Below are 11,221 nucleotides of genomic sequence, written 5' to 3'. Positions count from 1 at the left end.
GAAAAGTTTTCATAACCGATTCTAAAGTCTGCCCTCGGCGAACTATAATCTCAGCTGCTTACTTTGGGAGGAAGTTTCCAGTAACACCGAACCCCCAAAAAATGACTTAAGTAAAGGCAAAGTTTTGTTTGAACTTCTGAACATAATCTGATTATTTCGTGCTAAGGCATTTTGATCTTTGTGAATGCAAAGGGAAAAAACCAAAAGCCGAGAAAGGGAAAGAAAGCCTTATATATATTCATAACAAAATTCTTTTTACAAGGGCCAAACAGCCCGATAATTTTTTTTAACAAAGGCCGAACGGCCTCAACAAAAATGCAAAAAACAAAAACATCTAAAGGCCTAAGTGGCATGGTCCCCATCGGAGGTAAAATCTTCACCATCGGGATCTTCCCCGCCTTCGAACTCGCTTAACCCCTCAAAATCTTCTTTGGGATAAGTCAGCTTTCGGGCCCTGGCTTCACATATCTTGGCATTCTCGATTTCAGCCAGTATGTCGAAGTTATGAGCATGGACTCCCACGAGGGCTTCCCTTCGAGCTTTCCACCTTGCATGCTTCACCATGTTTTTAGTCTGCGCCTGAATCGCCTCGACATCAACCTTGAACTGGGCTACTTTATCATCAGCCTCGGTCTTAGCCACAACCACCTCCGACTTGGCCGCCTTGAGTTCCTTGGCCAGATTCTCTTGACCAAAAACAACCGAGTTCAGCTGGGATTGGAGCTCCTCGATTTTCTTAGCCTGCACCAAGGTTTTTTCTTTTGCAGCCCGAAGCTGGACCTCAGTAGAAGCTAGTTGTTCTCTGGCGGTTTTCTTTTCTGAGGCCAGGCGGTCCATATTCTTCTTCCATTCCTCGGCCTCAGCTTTCACTGTGTCTACCTCCACATGGAGTTGCTCGATCTGGCCAAGTCTCTTCTGGACCTGTAGGTTCGGGTCATTAGCCATTATATCTGAATCGTCACCACTAAGTTCACATACTCGTCTTACATGCTTGACCAGATCGGTATATTCCTTTTGAGTCGCTTCTAGTTCGGCTTGAAGTTTGTCACTGAGAATCTTATAGGTGTCCATCTTCTCGGTTAGCTCTCGAACCACAGCCTCGTGTTGGGATAACTCCTCCCGATATCAGAGGAAAGTTTCGTGGTGGAGTACCGAGGCCTGCGAGCATAAGGAAGAATGTTACGATTATTTATAACTTAAAATCTAAAGTACTAAGTAAAGAGGCACTCGAAGTTACCCGATTCAACGCTTGTTGAGCCTCGTTGAACAGGATGGACGCTTCCACCTCGTCCATCTTGGCTTGGTCCTCTTCGATCACCAACCACCGAAGATAGCTATTGACCATTTTCGATCGGGATCAGCACTCAGAGTCGGAAATTAATCCACTAACTTTGGGATCGAAGAAGGCCCACTGGCTCCCAAAGATGGTGCTTTCTTTGGCACCGGTAAATCACCAAACCCGGTCACATCCTCCAAGGCAATAGACTTTAGGCCGTCAAAGAAGTTATTGAGATCTGCCGCCCCCTGAGGCCCCTCGTGCGAATGATCCTTTAGTATACCGGCCTCGTCAATCATGGAGTCGGAGAATAGAGGAGACCCGGTGAGATCAATCGCCCCAAGCGCATCTTTCGGGGCACTCTCTCCTGCTCGGGGAATATCGGCCTCGACTTCCTCTTTGACCTACCTAGCTTGGGGCATAGCGGCCTTGACCTTCTCTGATTTAGGGACCTCGGTCGCTGCCCTCTCAGCAGCCTCCCTAGCTTGGGAAAATATGGTGTGGGCTCGCACCCGAACCACCATCTCAGAATCTTCTTCTTCTTTCGACTTATCCCTTAATCAGCGGACTAAGTCCAATGGGAGAGCGTCGATGTTCTCTTTGGGTTTGTGCACCTGCCTCTTTTTCGATTTCTTCTTCTCCGAGTTCGGGGAACTCGGAGCCTCTTTTCTTTTCTTCTTTTTATCCTACTTTGGAGCAGGAGATTTAGAGATGACGATTTCAGTTCTAGGAAAGAATTTTACCGTGAGAACGATCCTTCCACCGGCCCTTTGAAAGTTCGCACCATGCACACTCGGAATAGGGTTTCTGTAATACGATGACCTCGACCCACTCCTTGAGTCAAGGAACTGCATCCGACATCCAAGCGACAGCTGCACCACGAAACACCGATTAGCTGAGAGAAAAGGGAAAAGCAGTAAGCAAAATCATAAAAGTGAAGTTATACTTATGTTTCATGTTCCATTTCTCGGGGAATGGCATTTCCTCGGCCGGGATTAGATCCGAGGTCTTCACTCGGATGAATCGGCCCAACCAGCCTCGGTCTCGGTCCTCATCTATGCTCGAAAATGAGGCCTTAGTAGCTCGACGAGCAAGCTTTATCAGTCCCCCTCGGTAGATTCGAGGACTGTACAGATGCATGATATGATCGATAGTGAAGGGCCACTTATCGAGCTTGCTCACGAAGAAAAGAAGCAGAATAACAATCCTCCAAAATGAAGGATGAATCTGCCCGGGCGTCACTTCATACCTTTTGCAAATGGCAATGATAAATAGGTCTAGAGGGTCCAATGTGAAGGGATAAGTATAAACACTTAGAAAACCCTCCACGTGGGTAGTGATTGATTCCTCAGGCGTAGGTACCACCACATGTTTACCGGCCCAATTACAGTCTTCCTTGACTTTGGGGAGGAGATCGTCAGTGATGGAGCATATGTACCTCGAGACCGGCTCGCATCGACCCGGTACGGAAGGGGTTTTCTCGATCTTAAAGTCAGCCCCAGTTGGGCACCCCATAGGAACGAACATAGTTTAGGGGTGTTCCGGTGTCATTTCCTCGACAACAGTAGACGAGGCCTTTTCTTCTTCAGATGGTCTCGAGGAAGAGAGAGTTTCCTTTTGAGGGACATATTTAGAAGTTTTTGCCATTGCTTCTGAGTAAGGGTGAAAAGATGGTACTAACGAAAGAGAAGGTGTATTTGGCGGATAGTTTATAAAAATTTGCAGAAAACTATAAAGGAAGAAATTTTGAACTTAAGCTGGAAAATCAGAGGATGAAGGTGATGAAATTTTTCTTAAGCACACAAGAACAAGCGTTTGAATGTAAAAGTTCTAATGGATGGAAGGGTAAAGTATTTATAGTTTGCAAAATGGCGGTTCAAAACCCGTAGTGGCCGACCAACAACTGACACACATTTAATGCCTTGAAGACTGGACCGACGAGACATTTTAGTAACCTTTTGTCGCTTACGTCATGGTTTGTCGTAGCAAGGCTCAGAAGTTCATATCGTTTCCTGTCGTCTTCTCTCCGAAAATGAGGGTACTATCTGTATACGGTCGAAATTGGGTTTGTATATTGTATGACTAGTCGAGATCGAAACGTGATGGGTCGGGACTCGACCCCGGATTATATCAAACCCAGGCGCGAAGTTGAATCGTTGAGCTCGTGACTCCGGGACCAAACAAGATTGATGGAATTTTGTCGAGCCAAATAACGGAAGGCCGAAACATCCGAGATCAGTTGAAGATCACGGCAAAAATCTCGGCACGTATCAGGGAGAGGCCGATTAATTAGCAAATCACGAGATTTTTACCTTTTATAGAATTATATCAAGAGTAGGACTCCCCTACTATAAAAATGGAGGTCTGATCATTTGTAACAGGCATCAAAGAAGCAATATATTGATCATTTCTGGTTCTTGTTATCTTGTTAACTTGTTCTGTTGTTGATTGAAGTATTTTCAAACTCGAGGGTGACCAATCTTCAAGGCTAAGACTGTTCAATTTTTGTGGTTTGTATTTATTTTCTCGTGATTAATTTCAGTATTGATCTATTTTCTCAACTTGTATCAAATTATATCACGTATCCTTAAAATCGCGTATAAATTCAATTGTTATCCGATTTTAGGGTAAACAATAATTTTTCCCGATTTGCTTAAGACTTAGCGGGCAAAATTAACTGATATTTGTCCCGGTAAATATAGTAAGTACTCAAATAGTCATAGTTTACAAAAGTTGGTTCTCACACCACCGTCATTGAAAAAGAAAGCAAAAGATCAACTTTGCCCGTGTACTATTAAAAATTAAACAACATCACCCTCCATTAAACCTTCGGTCAAATATTAACTTGCCGTTAAGAAAAAATATCATTTTTGCCCTTAACCCCAAATGGAGCTTTAGCTTGAGAGTAAACCATAGTTAATAGTTGAGGGGTGAATTTGGACTTTTTTCAAGAATTTGAGCACTTGGAGTTTACCATTTATATTAGAGCTTCATTAAAAACAATGACAAATACGAGATAATTTACTAATGGTAAGAAATATGAATGAATCAAAAGTATAACAAATGACAAAATTGATAAATTTCAAATAATACGGGAATAAATTTTGACATTTCTCCTAGGGGAAGTAGATTTCTTGTACCAATAGTAGAATATGTGGATGGTTAGTTACATAGATTGGTGTTTAAATTTGACTAATTTTCCATCCAAGCAAAAAATACGAGGAGTCACGAAGTAATTTGACTCATTTTCCATCCAAAGCTACCCCATGTGTTACATTTGAAACTTGAAAGCTAATTTCTAATTGTTTATTATTATGTAAAATAATTTTCCTTTTTTTTTTTTGTAAATGTGTTATTGTATAAAACTAATTTATATGCTTATAAACAGTATAAAAACAATGTACATTATAATTGTTAACTCTTAAAATGTTAAAAATATTTTTTTTAAATTGCTAAAATAAAGTAAAACTTTTAAGATAATACAGATGTCATAGAATGAGGAACTACTCCTTCAATTCATCTTTATTGCAATATAGTGCGGGTCGATAGTCACATTAACTAATTTTCGAGATGAATTTAAACATAAAATTTTTAAATTTCTTTAAATAAAATTTATATATTCAGAGGCCGCTTAAAAACCACTAAGTCATAATAGTAAACAATTTAATATATTTAAAACGAATAAAAATATGATCTAAGAAAAGCTCATTTTGACTCTCTATAGTTATTGTGACACCTAAAATTGAACAAGTGATTTACAAAAATAGGACACTTCCATGCCATTCTTGATTTTTTTCTATGGTCAAAACTTCAAGTTTAACAAGTATTGTACTTTGCGGAGGAAGTCCACAGTTAACCACTAATTAAGATGTCTTTACTCTTTAGTCACTGTTTAAAATGTGTTTACTTTTTAGCCAGTGCTTAATAAATTATTACCCGCCCAGACAAAAATACCCCTGTGCTAGACATAGATGTTGTGTAAATATTAAGGACATGGTGTCCTTAACTTCATGAATGTTGTGTAAATATTAAAGACAAAGTATCATGTATTTGCACCTTCTGTTGTTAAACTTTAGGATATCATATTTTTAACTTCATATGTGCAGTGTAAATGTTAAGGACATGACGTCCTTAACTTCATGTATGCTGTGTAAATGTTAAGGACGTAATGTCCTTAACTTGTATTTGTAGCTTCTGTTGTTAAACTTTAGGACCTCATGTCCTTAACTTCATATATGCGGTGTAAATGTTAAGGACATGACACTCATGAAAAAAGGGTAAAAATATCTTTATGAGTGTTGTGTAAATATTAAGGACGTGGTGTCCTTTACTTCATTAATGCTGTGTAAATATTAAGGACAAAATGTCATGTATTTGCACTTTATATGTGCAGTATAAGTGTAAAGGATACATCACTTGTGAAAAAAAGGATAAAAATATTTTTTTATATTAATTTTAATAGAGTAACGAATATTTTTGCTAAATATTAAAAATACTGGATAAAACTAAATATGACACCTCGTCTCTTCGTACTTTGCTTGTCTTAGGATAACATTTTTAACCATAAAATTTGCACGTGTTGAAAGGCAAGTCAAAAAATCAAAATCATTCATTTATAGGGTTTTATGACCCAGCAGAGACTTAGGAAATCCAAGAAATGGAAACGGGAGTGATAGTTGAACTGCAGAGAAACTCACCAAACTGGGCTAAGGTAGTTGACGAAATAGTGAGAATAGAGAAGAAGATTTTCCCTAAACACGAATCTTTGGCTAGATCCTTTGATGAAGAACTCAGAAAGAAGAACAGTGGGTTGCTCTATACCCAAGTGGGTGGTGTAGATATTGCTGGTTATGTCATGTACTCTTGGCCTTCTTCCCTTTGTGCTTGCATCACTAAATTAGCAGGTCTGAATAAAGTGAATCCCTTTTCATCTTGCTTAAATTTTCCTGTTAGTAGTTGGTCTTATTCTTGAATTTATCTTATTGTTCTTTGATTGGAGTTGGTATGATTACTTAAAGGGATCGTTTGGTTTGAAGACAAGTTATGCTGAGATTAGTTATTCTGGTATTACTTACTATTTGGTATGTTGTATTAATGCTGGGATAGTCAATTTTACTACTTTGTCATGTGACAACTTATTCTAGAATTACTATTCTACACTCTGTCATATATAAGTTATTCCGGTATTATTTTTAATCAGTAACCAAATAAAGGATAAGGCGGTAGTGATTATTTTAGCTTATCCACCATACTAAAAGATCCCTAACTGTTATGCTTTTTAGAGTCTTTTAGCCCTTTCAAAGATTTTTATACTAATAGAAAATATATTGAACTAATCAGGGGTGGAGCTAGCCCTTCGGATCTGAACCCAATAACTTTTGTCCGTACCCTATATTTGTCTTAAAAAATAATTGAATTAGGCACAAATTATTAATTTATAACCTAGTAAATTAAAAGAATTAGAATATTGAAGCCATAAGTCTTAAATCCTAGCCCTGCCTCTGCTTCTAATACTCTTTATTTTTATTTTTATTCTACTTAATATTTGCCTGATATAATTTAATTGAAGAATCATGGTTAATGAGATTTATATAGCCAACCTAACTTGTCTGGGAGTGAGGCGTTGTAGTCATTGTTGTTGTTCTTGGATTGGAGTCTATAAGCTGATATTAGGAAAATAGCTTTTTGAAAATGTAAAAGAAGATAAAATACATTCACTGATTGAGGTATCCTAAAATTGATGGCATGGGATTAGGGATGAAGTCAAAGATTAATCAGTTCTTGTTGATGACTGTGGGATTTTTATTGTAACACTCCAAATTTTGGTCTGGGACTGAATTTAAGGTGTAATTTTTTCGACTACATCCAAATGTTTTGCTGGAAAGTTGAGATAGTATTCTTCTGCAATTACCAAGTAACATTTGATTGATTGCTATCTCACAGTGTAAACTGGAAGTTTCAGCTAAATTGCTACTAGATTAGATCTAAAAGACACATATAAAATACTTTTTCTCCCATGAGCATGGTTTGGGCTTGGTAAATGACCTCAAGAGGAGGATTCTTTTTTGTTTCAGTAAATGATTTCATAACAGCTAAAGCAGCAGAAATCAAAACGAATGAAGAGGAATTGGGCCAACTTTCCTAGAGAAGCCGACGTCTTTCACGCTAGCGGTATGCTTCTTCTAGTTCGACTGCCTAGCGATTTCTTAAATATGATAAGATGAAGCTTTTGGTCCGTACCTGTACAACTAGGGAGTGGGGGAAGTTGAATAGTAAACTAAATGAAGATGAGTCTCTAGGCTTAAGAGCGGAGGCAATAACTGCCTATTTTGCGGCACTTATTCCCACGGCCTATAAGATTAATAACTGGCAATGGCAACTATCTATGCTGCTCGGACTCTCCGAAAATGTCCCCTAGTGCGTGTCGGATCCTCCAAAAGTAGTGCATTTTTGGAGGATCCGACACAGGTGCATCAACATATTTGGAGAGCCAGCGCAACATAGGAAACTATTGCCTCTTTGTAAGCCGTCTAACTTGAGCAACTACTGGTAAACATATAAAGTTTGGGATGGAGAAAAAATAAATAATCCAGTGCACAGTAATTTTCCAAAACATTACTGTGCTTGTAATCGTTGTTGATATCCTGGTCTATGAAGCTTGTACCAATGTGACTCACAATTAGGTTGAGGACAAATTTTGGCATGAAGAAGTTGAATTCATGGGATTGCACCAGTTCTAGGTGAGATGTGGATAGGACCAATTGGTGATGTCGGATAGAAAGTTATGATCATGACTCATGTGGAACTCATGTCTGATGTGACGTAGCATATGAGAAAGCACAGTCAGGAGTGTGAATGTGACTATAGCTTGAGCATTCAAAACATAAAGATACTTATTCGGAGAGCCTGAATCTATAATCAAGTTGTCTTTCTAAGAAGAATATACTTGAAGGCATTTGCAAAACAAGTTCTAATATGTGTGAACAGATGGGTAAGAAAAGTTGCTTTTGCTCTTTCAATGCACTTCAATATAGCTGGATTGGATGAGCCAGGTCTAATAAATTAGAGAAGTGTCATGCATTTTTCCTCTTCGAGCAAGCTGATATGTTAATAATGATGTGTTGGCACCTCCGGAACAAAGAATTGAACAGGGGGTTTAGCAATTGTAATTTGTAAAAGAGATGCTGCCGTAGTAACCCGATACAAGTGCTAGTGAGAGGTAGCAGGTATCCTGTGGAATAGTCTAAGTGTGCATAGCTGTGGCCTGGACACCATCGTCAGTAAAAAAACCATGCCTCCATAATCATTAGTTTGGCTACTGAGGATTTGCATGACTTGGTAGGCTATTTCAAGCTGACCAAAATCTGACCTTGTTTAAAACCTGCTACTCAAATTAGGATGACTAAAGCTTAATTAGCTACTATTGAGGAACATTGAACCTTGCAATAGCTAGTAGTTTGTTTGAAGGAATTTTACAGGAGAGTTCAATTAAATCTTTCTCTGACCCTCATCATATTAAACTGCTCGGGAAAGAAAACAGGTGAATTGGTATTTTTATTGAGTATTCCTGATAGGTCAGTATGCATTGTCTATCATCATTTGCATAGAAGATAAAACCGCCCTGCTTGTGATTTTTTTTTCTTCTTTTCCGTCTTAAAGAATTGCTTTGATTCTCTCAGTGGTTGTGAATTTCTTATCATGATCTTTTATCCAAAAAAAAATATGACTTAACCTTTGAGGAATTTAAATGGAGAAACATGGTGAGTGAGGATTCATATGGTCGACTCCAACTTGTTTTGGACTGAGGCGTAGTTGTTGTAACTTCATTAAAAGGTTTAAAGGGTTTTTTTCTACTATATGCCTGTCGCTTTCCTGTTTGTTTTCTCATTGCCTGCATAAATCAGCACAGATTGAGACAGAGAAGTTCGTTCATTTACAATGTTTCCTTTTTCTTTTGACAAATAAAAAATATTCGTTCGTTAACTGATGCATCCTTCCTCTGTGGCTGGAAATAAGCATCAGTGAAAGAGAATTACAGGGGACAAGGCTATGGAGAAAATTTGCTCAAGGCGGCAGTGCAGAAATGCAGAACAAGAAATGTTCATCGGATATCGCTTCATGTAGATCCTACAAGGACTCCTGCAATGCAGCTATACAAGAAACTTGGTTTTCAAGTGGATACTCTAGTAGAGGGCTATTACTCTTCAGATCGAAATGCCTATAGAATGTATTTGGATTTTGACATGGAATAGTATTATTTTTTCTGATTCAGCAGCTGATCATATTCTTTAATGTGCAACAGAGATTTCTAACTTTCCTTACAAACGTTTGGCTGGGATAAATTGCATTCACAACTAGCCTTGATATTTCACCATTATTATGCTCCCTCCTTCCGTTCTAATTTATGTGAACTTATTTAACTGGACACGAAGTTTAAGAAAAAAGAGGCTATAAATCGTTTCATAAACGTAAATTATTTTCAAATATAGAAAGTAGTCATTTATTTTGGCACGGACTAAAAAGGAAATAGATTTACATAAATTGAAATGGTGGGGTATGTAATATGCCCTCAAATTGAAACAGGAGAATACTAGGAAATGTCCAAAAAAAGCACAGTACAATCTGAAAAATAAAGCACACTGAAAATGGTAGAGTTTGAGTGCAAAATAAAAGCATGCGTGCCTTCTTGCAAAGCTAAGCAAGTAAATAAAGAATAGATTGGTGGAGGAAAATAAAGTGGCAAAACAAATTATTTTCAAGGTCCGTAGCTAAAGGAAAGTCCACACTTTCTCTTGAACTAGGAATAGACTTCTCTCTAAGTAAAGGTAAGATTTTTCGCCTCCTAGATCACTCCATCTAAAATACAATAGGGACAACAAAAAAAGGGCAAATGGCTGAAATATCCAAAAAAAAAAGAACGCTAAAATCTAACGATTAAAAGAAAAATGAAAAAAGAATTTGAATGCCAAAGCAAAGCTTATTCTGTATCTTTTGGAAGGTTAAGCAAGTAATGTGCACATACTCATGTAAAAACGAAGAAATTTAATGTAGAAAAACAAAATAAATTGTTGCTGCCCAGGATCGAACTGGGGACCTTTAGTGTGTAAGACTAACGTGATAACCACTACACCACAGCAACCTGTTTGCAAATGATGATGTTATTGAAATAATTTATACTAAAATCATAATACATGATCCTTATAACCTGTTTGGCCAAGCTGCAAAAATCAGCTTATTTTGAGAAGTATTTTTTTCTAAAGTACTTTTGGTGAGAAGCAATTTGTGTTTGGCTAATTTACTTAAAAAATATTTTTGAGGAGCAATTAGTGTTTGTCCAAATTTTTAAAAACTGCTTCTTCTAAGAGCCTGTTTGGATGGGCTTAAAAGCTGGTTTGATCAGCTTTTAAGCACTTTTTTACTTTTGAAAGTGTTTGGCAACCAAAAAAGGGCTTCAAAAAAGTTAACATCCGCTTAAAAAAATTCAAAACCAACAAGTTGGGTAAACCCAACTTTTACGAAATTGACTTAAAAGTTATATTGCTTTGACCAAAGATATTATATTTTTATCCCTTATAATTTTTCTTAATATCGAAATTACCCCTCCCTCAGTAGAAAACTTGAAATTGTAGCCTCTGCTTTCTTCTTCCTCCAGAAATTGTAGCATATGCTTTCTTCATTTTACTCTTTTTCTTTCCCATTCTTCTCCAGATGGTAACGATTCGTTTGCTTCCCATTTTTTATTTTTTAATAATTTTTCTTTATCCGTCGCTACTCTTTGTGATGAGATTACTTGAAGTAGTACCCAACTATTTTCTTTTCATTTCATACAACTTTTAATTTTTTAAATTGAAAGTGAATTAAAATATTAATTATTATGTATTCATATTATTTAGAATAAAATATTATAGTAATAAGCTTCTTTATAGGTTTAAAAGCTTTAAGGAT

At 37.4% G+C, this 11,221-nt stretch overlaps 2 protein-coding genes and 1 non-coding gene across 4 annotated transcripts; 1 reads left to right on the top strand and 2 right to left on the bottom strand.

The window, feature by feature from the left end:
* Window positions 1-342: 342 nt before the first annotated feature.
* On the bottom strand, window positions 343-1,071 carry LOC138893644 (uncharacterized). Its single transcript, XM_070178290.1, has one exon. The coding sequence runs from the start codon at window positions 1,069-1,071 to the stop codon at window positions 343-345; it is 729 nt and encodes a 242-aa protein (XP_070034391.1).
* A 4,814-nt stretch (window positions 1,072-5,885) lies between these two features.
* On the top strand, window positions 5,886-9,588 carry LOC104088074 (uncharacterized). Of its 2 annotated transcripts, none has more exons than XM_009592690.4 (2): window positions 5,886-6,180; window positions 9,293-9,588. In XM_009592690.4, the coding sequence occupies exons 1-2, from the start codon at window positions 5,934-5,936 to the stop codon at window positions 9,526-9,528; spliced, it is 483 nt and encodes a 160-aa protein (XP_009590985.1). In that variant the 5' UTR covers window positions 5,886-5,933; the 3' UTR covers window positions 9,529-9,588. The 2 variants fall into 2 exon arrangements, with proteins under 2 accessions (XP_009590985.1, XP_009590986.1); XM_009592691.4 differs by having other exon boundaries at window positions 5,891-6,180; window positions 9,299-9,588.
* Window positions 9,589-10,342: 754 nt separating this feature from the next.
* On the bottom strand, window positions 10,343-10,415 carry TRNAV-UAC (transfer RNA valine (anticodon UAC)). Its single transcript has one exon. It is a non-coding gene; the product is annotated as a tRNA-Val (tRNA).
* Window positions 10,416-11,221: the final 806 nt, after the last annotated feature.

The sequence above is a fragment of the Nicotiana tomentosiformis genome, chromosome 6 (genome assembly GCF_000390325.3).
Source record: "Nicotiana tomentosiformis chromosome 6, ASM39032v3, whole genome shotgun sequence".
NCBI classification, from domain to species: Eukaryota; Viridiplantae; Streptophyta; class Magnoliopsida; order Solanales; family Solanaceae; genus Nicotiana; species Nicotiana tomentosiformis.
This window is presented reverse-complemented; position numbering and strand designations above follow the sequence as displayed.